Source organism: Hypanus sabinus, chromosome 2, assembly GCF_030144855.1.
Source record: "Hypanus sabinus isolate sHypSab1 chromosome 2, sHypSab1.hap1, whole genome shotgun sequence".
Lineage (NCBI taxonomy): Eukaryota > Metazoa > Chordata > Chondrichthyes > Myliobatiformes > Dasyatidae > Hypanus > Hypanus sabinus.
Genome location: NC_082707.1, coordinates 181,066,783 through 181,083,648, shown reverse-complemented (window position 1 = coordinate 181,083,648; position 16,866 = coordinate 181,066,783). Strand labels below are relative to the sequence as shown.

The window sequence follows — 16,866 nt, the reverse complement described above, 5'->3', positions numbered from 1 at the left end:
ACTTCCCTCCCCACTGATCTCCCACCTGGCACTTATCCCTGCAAGCGTAAGTGCTACACCTGTCCCTACACCTCTTCTCTTACCACCATTCAAGGCCCCAAACAGTCCTTCCAGGTGAGGCAACACTTCACTTGTGAGTCTGTTGGGGTAATCTATTGCATCCGATGCTCCCGGTGCGGCCTCCTCTACATCGGCGAGACCCGACGCAGATTGGGGGACCACTTCGTCGAGCTCCTCCACTCCATCCACCACAACAGACAGGATCTCCCGGTTGCCACCCATTTCAAATCTGCTTCACATTCCCATTCAGATATGTCCATACATGGCTTCCTCTGCTGCCATGATGAGGCCAAACTCCGGTTGGAGGAGCAACACCTCATCTACCGTCTGGGTAGTCTCCAGCCCCTTGGTATGGACATCAAATTCTCCAACTTCCGGTAATTCCCTCCCTCTCCCTTCCCCCACCCCACTTTCACTCTGCCTCCTCTTCTAGCTGCTTATCACCTCTCTCATGATTCTGCCTTCTTCTACTACCATTAGTGCTTTCCCCTTAGATTCCTTCTTCACCTCTCCTGCCTATCCCCTCCCTGCTTCCCCTCCCCCACCCCTTGATCTTTCCTCTGATTGGTTTTCCACCCTCTTCCCACCTTCTTTATAGGGCCTCTGCCCCCTCCTTCTTCAGTCCTGACGAAGGGCCTTAGCCCGAAATGTTGACTGCTCGTTTCAACAGATGCTGCCCAACCTGCTGAGTTCATCCAGCTTGTTTGTACGTGTTGATTTGACCCCAGCATCTGCAATGCACTTTGTGTTTGATTAGTTTTATTTGTCACATATACATTGAAATATTGAAACATGCAGCAAAATACACTATTTGAAGCAAAATGTACTAATTGTGACAGTGACCAACATAGTCTGAGGATATGTTAATAGGAGCCCACAATTGTTTCCAAAATAAAATGCCCACAACTTATTAACCCTAAACCTAAATCATATATCATTTGAACGTGTGTGGAAACCAGATGGCCACAGTAGATGAGGGACCAATTTCTCATCGATAACCCATGGAAATCAGTTCTGCACCTTTTCCACTGCCTTCCCATCCTTTGTTCACAGTACTTCCAATCTGATATAGATAGGTTAGTATAAGTTTAATGTTCCAAGTTAACCATATACTAACTTGAGATTCATTTTCTTGCAAGCAATTACAGGAAAAAGTAAAGAAATAAACAGAATTTACAAAAAATACATACACAAATTAAGATGATCAACAACCAATGTGCAAAAGAAGACAAACTTCAAAATGCTGAGAAGATGAGTTGTAGGCAGTCCTTGAAAGTGAGTCTGTAGGTTGTGGAATCAGTTCAGTGTTGAGTTGAGCAAAGATGTCCAGACCGTTTCAGGACCTGATAGACGAAGGGTAATAACTGTCCCAAACCTGGTGGTATGGTACCTCCTGCCAGATGGTAGCAGTGGGAAGACAGCATGGCCTGGATGGCTGGGGTCCTAGGTAATGGATGCTATTTTCTAGTGGTAGCACTCAATGTAAATGAACTGTGGTTTATATGATGACCCTGTCCTGATGCAGGATCTCAGTCACAAACATCGATCATCCTGTTGCCTCCATGACCTAGTTCTTCCAGCGGTTTGCTTTTTGCTCCAGACAACTGATCTCTTTACTTTTTTAGTTGAGCTTGCATGAGAGAACTCCAGGAAATAGAATTGCTGTCAGGATGGTAACAGAGATGATGAAGGTATTGGAGAGTGAAGGGGAGATGAGGATTGGGGAGGGGGAAAGAGGAAGGGGCAAAGGTGAGCGAGACTGTGAGACAAAAAGAACAAGGGGTAAGGTGAAGGGTTAAGGTAGGAGCAAGGGTGATGGACACGGGTGAAGTACCTGCTCCGCAAAGACCCGAAGGCCGTCGGCCTGTGTGCATCCAGTCTCTCTTCATCCTCTGTAACAGTCGCAGGGCAGTCATTGACACCTCATGATTCCTGTTGCCGAACTCCAGCATATGCGCAAACCGGGGAATGTATAAACAGGGATCTGTAGGAAAAGGGAGGAATGTTAGAATGGGAAGGGAGTAGTGAAGACCAACAACAGAGTAGGTGGAGTGTGGAAATGTGCTACGATCTGAGACCCTCAGATATTGCCCCAATAAAAAGCAGAACAGGAACAATCAGAACAGAATCCGGTTTATTATCACTGACTTATGTTGTGAAATTTATTACTGCATAGCAGTACTGTGCAATACATAAAAAATCACTATGTCTCAATTTTGTGTGTGTGTGTGTGTGTGTGTGTGTGTGTGTGTATTATAGAACTATATAATTGTATGTAGCTTCTTCCACTCCATCAACAGATTTCAGGACTGTCCATGACCCCATGAATCCTACCTTGCTATTTCTCTTTTGCACTATTTATTATATTTTCTATTACAACTTGCAGTAATTTTTGTCTTGCACTGTACCAAAGCTTCACAACAACAAATTTTATGACAATATAGCAGTGATTATAAACTTAATTTTGATTCTGATTTTAAATATTTTGTTTTGTAGCAGCAATACAGTTTAAAGACATAAAAATACAAAGGTATGCAAAATACAAAAAAAGAAAAAGAATAGTGAAGCAGTGTTCATAGATCTTTCAGAAATCTGATGGTGCAGGAGAAGAAGCTTTCCTGAATCATTGAGTGTGTGTCTTAAGCCTCTTGCACCTGAATGGTAGCAATGAGAAGAGGGCATGTTCAGGATGGTGAGGATGATGGAGAATAGTGAGATGGTCAGGATGACGGAGGTTAGTGAGGTGGTGAGGATGATGGAGATTACAGAGATGGTGAGGGTGATGGAGGTTAGTGAGGTGGTGAGGTGACCTGATAGAGGTGTATAAGATGATGAGAGGCATTGATTGTGTGGATAGTCAGAAGCTTTTTCCCAGGTAGCTACAAGAGGCTTAAGGTGCTGGGGAGTAGGTACAGAGGAGATGTCAGGGGTAAGTTTTTTACTCAGAGAGTGGTGAGTGCATGGAATGGGCTGCTGGCACAGTGGTGGAGGCGGATACGATAGGGCCTTTTAAGAGACTTTTGCATAGGTACATGGAGCTTAGAAAAATAGAGGGCTATGGCTATGATTTCTAAGCCCTCCCCCCTTATATTAGCTATTTCTGTCCTGGGGAAAAAAATCTCTGGCTATCCACTATTAGAGCTGTACTTGAGAATGTCACACTCAATTACAACATTATTCAAAAATACTGATCTGCAAAAACTGCTAAAGCCAACCACAAGCAGAACAGGAAAGTAACACAATGATGTAATGTTTAGGACAGACTGTACAAAAGAAGCAGAAACACACTGATGTAGCATTCTAAAGATATTCTATAACAATAACACATATGTCTGTCTTTTATTTCTCCCAGTGCTTTTCCACTTCCATCTAGCTTTCGAGATAGGGCAAAATCTGAGCTCTACTTTAACTTGCGCTGAAGTTATTTAATTTTCAAATACTCGTCCTGAAAATTTGATCTCCTGCTAAGCAAGAGTTTACACAACACACAGAACACACATACATTTTGTTGCGTAACCTCTTGCAACCTACCAAGGAGCTGTGGAAAGGAATAAAGAGTTGATGTCTCCGGCTGAAACCCTTCATCAGGACTGGAAAGGAAGGGGGAAGAAGCCAGAATAAGAAGGTGGAAGGAGGGGAAGGAGTAGAAGCTGGCAGGTGATAGGTGAGATCAGGTGAGGAGGAATGTGGGTGAGAGGGGATGTAGTGAGAAACTGAGAGATGATAGGTGGAAAAGGTAAAGGTTTGAAGAAGAAGGAATATGATAGGAGAGAAGAGTGGACCATGGGAGAATGATAAAGAGGAGGGCACCAGAGGGATGTGATGAGCAGGTGAGGAGAAGAGAAGGGATAAGAGGGGGACCAGAATGGGGGATGAAAAGAGAGAAGAGGAAGGGGACAGAGATTACACAATTAGGATTCGAAAGTTATACAACTGCTAGAGTATCATGATCGAATGGATTTTCATTCAACACCTCCATTATTGTACTGGTTTGTTCTCAGGGGCTGAGACCCTCCAGTAAGTCTGCCCCATCTGACTTGACATAGCCATTAATGATAAGGGAGCATTAGGATGTGACAATATCCAGTGCTGTTGCACTGCAAATCCCCAGTGAATTTGCCAGCAGAAGAGGTTGGACATATTTGTGGAACTGCTTTGCTCAAGAGCTTCTCAGACTGATGACAGGATTTTTAGAATCACTCTGGCACCAGCTGCTCTTTGCATTAAACTGTAGCTGGAGCAGGAAAGAGACTGTGCAAGGGATTAGAGGGGGATGAGCGAATGCAAGTGATCCGTTGAGCGATAGCACACATCACATTAGGCCCAAATATTCTGTTGCTAATGAATGGCATCACGTGACTGTTAAAAGGAGCAGAGCTGTGGGTTGAGTTTGGAGAGCTGGTTTCATGTCACTGCAATGCAGATTCGGAACTGTCAACCAAATTCCAAACAAACACACACACACACACACACACACACACACACACAATGCTATTGCAGCAGAAGATACCTTATGAAATGGCATCTTAGTGAAACAGGTTAAAATAAACTAATAAACTCTGGTTAGACCATAATTGGAATGTTGCATTCAGTTCATTATAGAAGGATGTGAAATCTTTGGAGAGGGTGTAGAGGAGATTTACCTGGGTTAGTGTAGTACTGTAGTGCTCTATGACTGTGAAATTATAGGAAGGCCACAACCAGGCAATCTGGGTCTCCATTTCCCTGTAGCACGGTAGAGTGAATTAGCCCTCAATGCCAGAGCTCTCCAGGGGCACTCAGTTCCACTGGATGCTACTGACATGGCATATGTCTGCCAATGACCATCAGGAGTTTGAAGTACTACCCCTCCTTCTTAGCAAAATGAATTGGATTGGTATATTGGCTACCCTGGCACACTGGACTGGCCCACCATCCCATTTTAGTATGGTTGCAAATCCTTAGGACTGACCTGAAATTATAGGAACTGATAATTAGACAGATTCAGATGTAGTTATCACATGTACATTGAAGCATACAATGAAACTGGTCGTTTGTGTTATCAGCACAACCTAAGGATGTCCTGTTTACTGTTACAAACAAGCAAGGAGAAAAACCATGAATTTTAAACAACAGCATTTCTCCCAACAGGTATATGGTAGGGGTCGAGGATAATTCAGTTAGCAGGAGGCTATCTGATAAAACCTCAAAGTTCATTGTTCAAAGTAAATTTATTATCAAAGTGCGCATATGTTGCCATGTACTACTTCAAGGTACATCTTCTTACAGGCATTTACAGGGAGAAATTAAAATAGAATTTTATGAAAAACTATACATAAACAGACCAGGACTGACAAACAGCCAACGTACAAAAGAAAGCACACTGTGCAAATGAAAAATACTCTGAACAAGGGGTGTAAAAAGTGATCCTGTGGATCGTTGTGTAGGGTAATGTACATAATTCACAACCATCAACATCGAGTTGGGTTCACTTTAAGAGGCTGGTCTGATGAAATGGTGTAATTATATGAAGTTCTGCTATCGCGCTTCGTGTTCAGTTTTTGGAGTACATTAAATGAGTTGTTATAGCTTTTCTTAAACATAAAATGCCTCACATCATTTATTTGTGAAAGCCCGTAGAATCAGTTCAGCGTTGTGATGAGTGAAGTTATCCACTCTGGTTCAGGAGCCTGATGGCTCTGGAACCTGGTGGTGTGGGACCTAAGGCTTCTGTACCTCCCAGCCTGATGGTAGCAGCAAGAACACATTCAATCAGGAGCTAGCAAGCTTAATCCCCAGGAGGGCTGAACTGTGAAGCTTGTGTGTGTATGGAAGAATGGACCCCTGTTTGCTCTCTGCAGGAGAATGAAGGGAACATTAAGGTTTGTATATAAATGGGAGTATGCAATATATAGAACTTCTCCTTGGATTGCAAGACTGAATGTCCTGTCAAACAACATCAGGCGGTTTCAAATGACAAGCCGTGGCTGGGCTGCAATGAGCCTTTTCCGATGTCACACTCGCTTCCTTCATTTTTCTGATACTATAATGTTCACTTTCAAATGTCTGCATGGTCAGACCTGCCGCCAGCTCCAACACCAGCAATCCCTGGAGCCCAAGTTCAGCTTCTACCTCAATGAACACCCTGTTTCACTTTATGAATGACATTTTGTCTATTTAGTTTCCGCAGCACAGAAACAAATTTTAGGATCACTCTCTGCCCCACCATCACACCCCCCCAGCTGAGAAGCTTTCTAGCCCAGCCAAGGCACTTGTATCACGAGCGAGGTCATGAACCCTGCCTGAGTTTTCACTCCCTCAACCCTGCAGTGATTGAAGCCATTTTTAACCAGACACGTCACGCTGGCTGAACCATGAGGTTCACAACACTGAAATCTCTGTGTTTATTCATTGCTATAGCAGTCCAAAAATAATAGCATGAGCCCGAGACTAGGTCTCACCGCTGCAACAACCTCTGCTTCGGAAATAACTTACCCAAATGCAGCAGCTCTGACATGGCCAATCCTTGTGGCTGAACAATCTGGAACTCAGGTCTAAAGCTTCCCTCAAATTCACCCTCAAGAAATTTTTTACTGAAGCCCCTCATGACTAACTTTTCCCATTATTCAATCAGAGGAAACAGTCTAAATGCATCCATAAGAACCTCTTGAACAGCATGTTAAAAAAAAAGATTAGCTTTATTTGTCACATATATATCAAAATACACAGTGAAATGCCTTATTCATGTCAATGACCAGCACTTGCAGGCTGCCCCCACCATTCTCGTACTGTTCGCCGTTGACACAAGCAACTCATTTCACTGTATATTTCATTGTACATGTGACAATTAAAGCTAATCGTATCTTTAGTCTATATTGCTGCCGCAAAATAAAAAACTTCACTACATACATCAGTAACAATCAACATGATCCTGATTCTGAGACTCAGGGCAGAAGCAAGCAAAAGTTTCCTAACAAGTAAGAGATAAACTGTTCAGGTAAAAAGATTAGGTCATGAGGATAACATAGCACAGAGAAAAAAACTGGATATTATGTCAATAAATATCACGGGGAAAAAGTAATAATTTACATGGTTAAGAGCTAGCAGTTGCTAGGCAGGATTTCACCTGTGATAGTAACAGCGTGATTCTGAGAAACTAGCAATGGCGTTAATCTGAATTTAAAACAAGTGTGTGATTAATAGACATTGAAAAGCTAACATTACTGCCTCCTCTCGATGCATGCTCTCCACGATCAAGGTGAAACTAAACTCATTAATGCGTTGGAATAAGTCAAGAATCAAAAGTTCATGAAAAATCCTTGACATTAGTAGAATTTCAAAAAGCTTAAGAGCTAATGAGTCAATACGTGTCAATAGAATCTCTAATGTACAAAAAAAATACACCCTTTGTTTGATGGCAGAGTCACAGATCAAGCTGGGCTCAGATTCCATGTTCAGTGAGGGAAGAAATTAATATTGAAAGGCCTAGAGAGAGTGGACGTAAAGAGCATGTTTCCAATAGCAGGAGAATTAAGACTAGAGGGTCTCAGAATAGAAGGACATCCCTTTGGAACAAAGATGAGGAGGAATTTCTGCTGCCGCTAAGTTAACAAGTTTCATGACATATGCCGGTGATATTAAACCTGATTCTGATTCTGAGTTGCGGGTTGTGAATCTGTGGTATTCACTGCCATGGCCAAGACATTGGGTATACTTAAAGTGGAGGTTCATAGGTTCTTGATTAGCATTAAAGGTTATGCAGAGAATGCAGGGAAATGGGGATGAAAGGGAAAATAAATCAGTCATAAATGAATAGCAGAGCAGACTTGAGAGGCTGAATGAGCTAATTCTGCACTGTCTTGTGGTCTTAGTCTTTCAAACTTCCAAGTGTACACACATATTAGCCCAAGGGTAACATGGAAAACTGAAGCACTCCCAGCCTCTTACCCCACTGAGGGAGAAGTACTAGTCAGCTCACAAGTGGGAAGGATGGCCAGATAATATACAAACCACAGTGCCTGGGATCAGCGTAGTTGGACATGGTAGTGAGAAGTGTCAGAGATAAGAATGAATATACATGATACCTCTTTGCAAGGTTGTCAACTGGATGGCCAAGACGTCTCATCGCCAAACCCTATTCTGGTGATTACAGGTAACTGACAGGATGCTACAATACAGGTGGACATTAGGCTGATCAAATGTTAAAGGTGAACATGGTAGGAGCCCTTCCGATGCAGTGGTTGACAACTGGCCGAACTCAAACAATGTAATCTGTTGGCTTGTAGTATTGCTAACTGTGGAAACTTGCCATGGAATAGAAGGCTACTGCAATCATCAGTCACTACATTTAAAACAAACTTTAAAGTGTCTGGTGATGAAGATAGAATAAAAAAAAGGCATTTACCTTTCTTCTTTTTAATTAATTATGATCACATTTCTAAATAAAAGAGGACAGTGGAGATCTTTATGCCTTTAAAAGAAAAAGGGCAACACATAACGTAGCAGTTAGCACCAATGCGCCAATGATAACCGATCAGGGTTTAATTCCCACCGCAGTTAGTAAGGCGTTGGCCTCCCTATGAACAAGTGGGCTTTCCCTGGGTGTTCCAGTTTCCTCTCACATCACAAAAACGTAGAGTTTAGGGTTAGAGAGTTGCGGGCATGCTATCCTGGGACTAGAAGTGTGGTGACACATGCAAGCTGCCCCCCCCCCCCACCCCTAGGACATCCTCAAACTATGTTGGTCGTTGACACAAAAGTCACATTTCACTGTATGCTTCAACGTCTCAATGTATATATAACATATAAAGCTAATGTCTTTAATCACTTCTTTCTAGTTTTTTTTATCACATTACTTGAGAAAATAGCACAGTGGAGATTCTTATGTTTTTTAACCTGAATGCATCTGTTCCTCTAATGTGGTTTAGGAGCCTCAAAAATAAAATTATTGTACTAATAATGGGGCTAATTAAAGAACAGTAGGCTGCTATTGTTAAGAGCATTCACAATTCTCATTATTCTCCATAATAATACCCCTTTGGTTTAGCTAGGTTCATGGTGTCTGTATGGTGGAAAATTTACCCCACCCTGCTGTCCATATCCAGTTATTGTCTCAGGGCTACAGTGAGACTGGCCAGGGTCTCAGAGGAAAGGTTTGGGGAAATAATAATGACAATCATCAATATAAACACCGATATTATGCAGATGCTGGAAATCCAGAGCATCACACACAAAATGCTGGAGGAACTCAGCTGGTCAGGCAGCATCTAAGGAAAGGAATAAACAGTCAACATCCCTGGCCAAGATCCTTCATCAAGGACCATCCTCAGTATCTAGACTACCCAAAAGCCATCAGATGAAGACAGGTTCAGCAGCAGTTACCAGGCTCCGCACATTCACTTGGATTTAAACTATCATGATCAAGGCACAGCAAGGCCAAAGTCAGTATAGTTTCCTTAAGGGGGAATCTTCCCTGACAAATCTTTTGGAATTCTTCAAGGAAATAACAGACAGTATAGACAAAGAATCAGTAGATGCTGTTTACTTGGAGTTTCAGAACGCCTTTGACATGACATTGCACACGAGGCTGCTAAAAATGATAAGAGCCCGTGGTACTACAGGAAAGATACTAGCATGGATGGAAGACCAGCCTTTTGTTGGCTGCCGGTGACTGTGAATTTATGGCAACCCAACTGTAAACAGCAGATATGTGGAAGAAAGAAAATTAGAGAGGGACAGAATTTACAGTATATGAGGGATGGGTCACCCAGGTGTAATATCACCTGGTATCTCAGCTAACTCATTGCCATAGATTGTGAAGAATTGCGGCCCAAACACCAATCCCTTCAGTACTCCACTCCCCAAGACTGCCAATCTGACCATAACTCGTTCTATTAATATTTATCAAGAAGTCATAGAGCATTATAGCACAGAAATAGGCCATTTGGCCCATTTACACCATGCCAAACTATTATTCTGCTTAGTCCCATAGACCTGTACCTGAACTATAGTCGTTCATACCCCTTTTCTTAAATTATATGAATATGTTAGCCTGACTACATTTTCCAGTGGTCTGATACCTACTCTTGCCTTTCTTTTATTCTTTATATGTCTGAAAAAAATTAGGTATCCTCTTTGATATTATTGGCTAGCTTACTTCCATATTTAATCTTTTCACTTCTTATGGCTTTTTTAGTTGCCTTCTTTTGGTTTTTAAAAGCTTCTCAAATCCAATCACTTCCCACTAATTTTTGCTTTATTATATGTCTTTTGCTTTTATGTTGGTTTTGACTACCATTGTCAGCCACATGTGTGTCATCCTGCCTTTAGAATACTTCTTTGGGATATACCTCTCCTGCAGCTTCTAAATTGCCCCCATAAGCTCCAGCCATTGCTGTTCTGCCATCATCCTTGCTAGTGTCCCCTTCCAATCAGCTTTGGTCAGCTCCTCTTTCATTCCTCTGTAATTTCCCTTAATCCACTGTAATACTGATACATTCCACTTTAGTTTCTCCGTCTCAAATCGCAAGGTAAATTCTATCATATTATGATCACTGAAGGGTCTCTGAAGGGTTCCTTTACCTTAATTAAGTCCAGTTCATTACATAACACCCAATGCAGAATTGCCTTTTCCCTAGTGGGTTCAACCATAAGCTGCTCTAAAAAACTAACTTGAAGGCATTCTACAACCTCACTCTCTTGTGATTCAAATCAACACTGATCTGATTTTCCTAACCTACCTGAACATTCAACTCCCCGATTGCCCTTTTGACATGCATTTTCTATTTTTTATTGTCATTTGTAGCCCACATCCTGGCTATTGTTCTGAGGCCCGTATATAACTCCCAAAAGAATCTTTTACCCTTACTGTTCCTTAACTTTACCCACAACAATTCTACATCTTCCGATTCTTATGTCACCTCTTTGATTTTATTTTTTACTAACAGTTTCACACCACCCCCTCAGCCTACATGCCTGTTCTTTCAATACAAGTATATCCTCAGACATTAAGCTCCCAACTATAATCTTCTTTCAGCCACAACTCAGTGATGCTCGTGTCATACTCACCAATCTCTAACTGTACTAAAATCATCTACTTCATCCTCCTCCTCCTCCCCTTCTTACCCCATCCGACATATTTAGTTGTTTGTTTTTTTCTCTCTCTCGGCCCATCACTCTGCCAGTTCACCATCTCCCTCTGGTGCACCCACCTCTCCCTTTCTTTCTCCCAAGGCCTCCCATCCCATGATCCTTTCCCTTCTCCAGCTCTGTATCACTTCCGCCAATCACCTTTCCAGTTCTTAGCTTCATCCCACCCCCTCCGGTCTTCTCCTATCATTTCGCATTTCCCCCTCCCCCTCCTACTTTCAAATCTCTTAGTATCTTTCCTTTCAGTTAGTCCTGACAAAGGGTCTTGGCCTGAAACGTCAACAGTGCTTCTCCCTATAGATGCTGCCTGGCCTGCTGTGTTCCACCAGCATTTTGTGTGTGTTGTTTGAATTTCCAGCATTTGCAGATTTCCTCGTGTTTACTTCATTCCGTATACTGCATGTATTGAATATAACACCTTCAATCCTGTATTTGTCACCCGTTTCAATTTTGTTCCCCTGCTACACTGCAACTCATCCTACTGACTGCAATGTTGCCCTATCATCTGCCTGTCCCATCCTGATAGTCTCAATATACAATGCCTCTGCTTGTATACCATTCCCCCTTCCTCAACCCTGTCAGTCAGTTTCCCATCCCTCTGTCAAATTAGTTTTAACCCTCCCCATAGAGTATCTAATGCTCTACTGGATACATCCACAAAGAATACCAATGAGTTAAGTATGATTTTGGTTTCATACTGTAAATGCACGATAACTCTCTTCAATCATATTATTGCTTGCCAAGTGTTTACATATGAATTCCTCTTTTGTAGATTTCACAATTTCCCAACCGCCTACGTCAGGGCAATAGGTGTTGTCCATTGTATCTTTGTCTCTTTTATATTAAGTGGTCACATTTGGCACCTTCTAATCTATACAAACCATTCCAGAAGCCAGAGAATTTTTGAGTGAATGCCTCCTTAAGAGTCATGAGGTTCTTAGCACAGAGAAAGGCCCTCTGGTCCACTAGTCTGTACCAAACAGTTAGTTTGTCTAGTCCCCTCAATCCACACCTGGACCATAGCCCTTCACACCCTTTCCATCCATGAACTTATCCAAACTTGTCTTAAGTGTTAGTACCAAACCCACATCCACCAATTCACTGGCAGCTCTTTCCATACTCGTACTATCCCTTGAATGAAGAAGATCCCCCTTGATAAAGAATTTTAACAAATTTTATCTTCACAGCCACCTCTTTCAAACCTCTGGGATGTGAACAGGTCCTTGGAAATTATTGGTTCAAAGGTTCATTATTATCACAGCATGGATGCAGTATACAACTCTCAGCTTTGTCTTCTCCAGATAGCCATGGAAACAGAAAAAAGCTATGGAAGTCATTCAAAGTAAAACATCAACGCCCCCCCCCACACAAAAAATAAATCTCGCAAACAGCAACATGATCATCAAACCCCGCCACCCCATGCAAAAAAACTAACAAATTACGCCAAACAGCAACAAGAACATCAAACCCCAAATCCCCAAACACCCTCCCTCACACAAGAAAACTAACAAATCAGGTTATCAGGCACATCATTTTCCATTATTATTTCTTCACCAATACTAATTTCTATTATTTCCTCATTTGCTTGAGAATCTCGATTGCCTATTGTTTCTGAGATTTAACAACATACTGAAAAGATTTCATGGTCTCTACTTAAATGCAAGTCTTTCCTCCTTTTATTTTGCTTTCACACTTTAGTTATAACTTAACGAGCAATTCAAGTAGGTGGCTAGTTTATGTTTGTTTAAAACCAACAGCAGGATTACTGATGGCCAAAGTTCTCCTTCACAAACCCAGCTACAGTATGTGTAAGCAGTTCAAACATTAAGGTTTGCATCTTCATAGGGCTATTTCCTAGATTCAATGGTGATACAGCTATAAAGAAGACAAAACAGCATCTATATTTCAATAGCAGTTTGACGATATTTAGTTTGTTACCTAAAACACTCAAAAACTTCTACAGATGTACCGTGGTGAGCATGCTGAATCACAGGTTGAACGGGGCGGGGCTACTGCACAGGATCGAAAGAAGCTACAGGAAGTTGTAAAATAGTCAGCTACGTCCTGATTCCATAGTATCAAAGACATTATCAAGGAATGATGCCTCTATTACTAAGAAGCCCTATCACCCAGGACATACTCTCTTCTCACTGTTAGCGTCGGGAAGGAGGTACCGAAGCCTGAAGGCACAAACTCAACGATTCAGGAACAGCTGCTTTCCACTGCCATCCCATTTCTAAATGGACATTGGATCCATGAACAGTACCTCACTTTTTCTTCATTATTTCTGTTTTTGCACTACTGTTTCTAATTTAGCTATTTAATATACATATATATTTACCGTATTTCTTTATTGCTTTCTATATTTATCATAGAAAAATGCTAAATTAACTAATTTCATGACATATGCTGGTGACAGTAAACCAGATTCTGATGAGGTAACCCTTGAGATTGATGTGAGAACTGCACGCTCTTCCACCAAAAGGACATGACTACCTCAGTACAGCAGCCTGCATAATCAAAGACCACACCCACCCTGAACATTCTCTCTTCTACCCTTCCCCAACATGGTATAGTAGTGTAGTAGTTGGTGTAATGCTTTAAAGCATCAGTGATCACCGATCGCGGGTCAATTCCTGCCGCTGTCTTTAAGGAGTTCGTACATTGTCCTCATGACCACGTTGGTTTCCTCCAGGTGCTCCGGTTTCCTCGCACATTTCAAAGATGTATGGATTAAGGTTAGTGAGTTGTGGGCATGCTCTGTTGCCACGAGAAGTATGGTGCCACTTGTGGGCTGCCCCAGCACATTTCAGACTGTGATGGTCATTGATGCATCTCACTGTATGTTTCCATAATACCAAAAGACATAGGAGCAGAATCAGGCCACTTGGCCCATCAAGTTTGCTCTGCCATTTCATGTTTCGAAGTACACATGACAAATAAGGCTAATAAGACCATAAGACATAGGAGCAGCATTAGGACATTCGGCAATTCAGTTGCCACTCCATCATGGCTTATTTATGTTGCCTCTCAATCCCATTCTTCTGCCTTCTCCCCATAACCTTGACACCCTTACTAATCAAGCACCTATAAACTTTCACTTTTAATATACTTAATGACCTGGCCTCCATGACCGTCTGTGGTAATGAATTCTAGATTCACTATCCTCTGGCTAAAGAAATTCCTCCTCATCTCTGTTTTGAGTCTGTGCCCACTGGATCTTTCAATGGTCAATAGGTTTCACTGAAATCCTCCTTCATTCTTCTGGCATGGCCTGCTGAGTTCCTCCAGCATTTTGCATGTGTTGCTTCATTCTTCTAAACTGCAGTGAGTATAGACCCAGAGCCACCAAACACACTTTATACTTCTGATTTTTGATTTTTTTCCAGTTTAAAGAATAGTCTATGTCTTTATCCTTTTACCAAATTGCATGACCCTACACTGTATTCCATCTGCCACATCTTTGCCCATTCTTCTAAACTGTCTAAGTCCTTCTGTAGACTCCCTGTTTTCTCAACAATACCAGTCCCTTAAGTTTGTATCATCCACAAACTTGGCCACAAAGCCATCAATTTCATCATTCAAATTATGAAAAGAATCAGTCCCAACACCAATCTCTGTGGAACATCATGAGTCATCAGCTGCCAACCAGAAAAGGCCCCCCTTTATACACACTTTTTGCCTCCTACCAGTCAGCCAATCTACTATCCATGATATTATCTTTCCTGTAATACTATGAGTTCTCATCTTGTTTAGCAGCCTTCTGAAAATCCAATTAAACAACACGCACTGACTTTCATTTGTCTGTTATTTCCTCGAAGGATTCCTGCAGATTTGTCAGGCAAGATTTCTCTTTGAAACCATGCTGACTTTGGCCTATTTTATCATGTGATTCCAAGCACATCCTTATTAATGGGCTCAATCACTGAAGTCAGGCTCAATGGCCTATAATTTCCTTTCTTTTGCCTCCCTCACTTCTTAAATAACAGAGTGACATTTGCTGTTTTCCTCTGGAACCATTCCAGAATCTAATGATTCTTGAAAGATCTAATGCCTCATGCCTCCACAATCTCTTCAAATACCTCTTTCAGAGCCCTACGGTGTAATCCACCTGGTCCACGAGTTATCTACCTTCAGACCTTTCAGCTTTCTAAGCATCTGCCCCCTAGTAATAGCAGCTACATACTTCTGCTCCCTGACCCTCTTGATTATCTGGCATATTGCTGGCGTCTTCCACAGTGTGGACTGATACAAAATACTTATTACGTTCATCCGCCATTTCTTTGTTCCCCATTACAACCTCTACAGCAGTTCAATATCCACTCTCACCTTTCTTTTACTCTTTAGGTATCTGAAAACACTTATGGTATCCTCCTTCATATTATTGGCTAGCTTACCTTTATATTTAATCTTTTCTCTCCTAGGATTTAATTATTTTATTTAAATTAAATGTCTGAAAGCATATAGCACAAGGCTCAAAGATAGCTTCTACCCAGCTATTATAAGACTATTGAATCCTCTCCTAGTATAAGGTTGACTCTTGACCTCACAATCTACCTTGTTATGACCTTGTACCTTGTCTGCCTACACCGTACTTTCTCTGTAACTGTAACACTTCATTCTGCACTCCCTTGTACTACCTCAATGATCTGTATCAACAGTATGCAAGAAGATTTTCTCTGTACCTCAGGCTATGCCCACACTACGCCGGATAAATCCATAATCAAAGCTTTTTCTCTTCGTTTTTACCCTCCATCCACACTAAAACGGCGTTTTCGTCCCCCGTAACCGGAGCTTTTCAGAAATGTTTTCCAGGGTGGGTAGTTTTGAAAACACTGCTCGGGCAGATCAGTGTGGTCAGAGTAACCGGAGACTTCTGAAAATGCTGTCAGACGGCAGCGCGCTATTTCATTGGTTTCTTGATCGCAACCTAACAATTTCAGAAGACAGCAAAGAAATTGAAGCCAGAAGAGTTAGAAATGTACTCACCAAATACTTTGACCCATAACTTACTGAATAAATAAGTATACTGTACTCACTTTGCCCTGTTTTCTGTCCTTGCGTGTATGAAGGTGGTTTACCTATTTATGCAAGTACTTCTCTGACAATAGATGTGTAACAGCCTAATGTAACATTGTATGGAAATACAAGATAACACTGATGCAAACATGTTTTATACATTTAACAAGGTGCTTTATTAATCCAAGAGTTAGTCAGTTTTTCAATGTTCATCGTCAGCTGGGTCAATCTGTCCGCGAACTCCCTGTCGATTGCCTCCATACGCTCCAGTATTTGTTTTTTTTTTACTTTTAAGTTCTCCTGCGTGAGAACTACACAAACGGGCACTTTTACAGTGAGATTCGACACCAAACACGTCGCTTGTTTTCGGTAGATGTGTCCTGCCCCCGTGCAGTAGGAGGAGATTCGCCAAAATCTCCGTTTCAATGTAGACAGAGATATTTTTTAAAACGCATAGTGTGGATGCCTATCGTTTTTACGTGAAACTGGTGTTTTCAAAATTATCCGGTCTAGTGTGGATGTAGTCTCAGTATGTGACAACAATAAACCAATTTACCAATTTACATAATGTCTCAGACAGGATGGGCAAATAGGTGTTCAGAGAGGGAGTGTTTAATCTGCTGTTTACAGTAGGCTTCTGTGTGCCTGAAATGTGAACTA

At 41.7% G+C, this 16,866-nt stretch overlaps 1 protein-coding gene across 1 annotated transcript in view; it reads right to left on the bottom strand.

Moving 5' to 3' along the window:
* The window catches only part of brf1b (BRF1 RNA polymerase III transcription initiation factor subunit b), a 454,941-nt gene that overhangs the window by 196,888 nt on the left and 241,187 nt on the right, over positions 1-16,866 (bottom strand). The window contains exon 6 of the mRNA XM_059960793.1: positions 1,895-2,044. Within this exon, the coding sequence (XP_059816776.1) occupies positions 1,895-2,044 (150 nt within the window). The remainder of the gene's footprint in view (positions 1-1,894; positions 2,045-16,866) is intronic.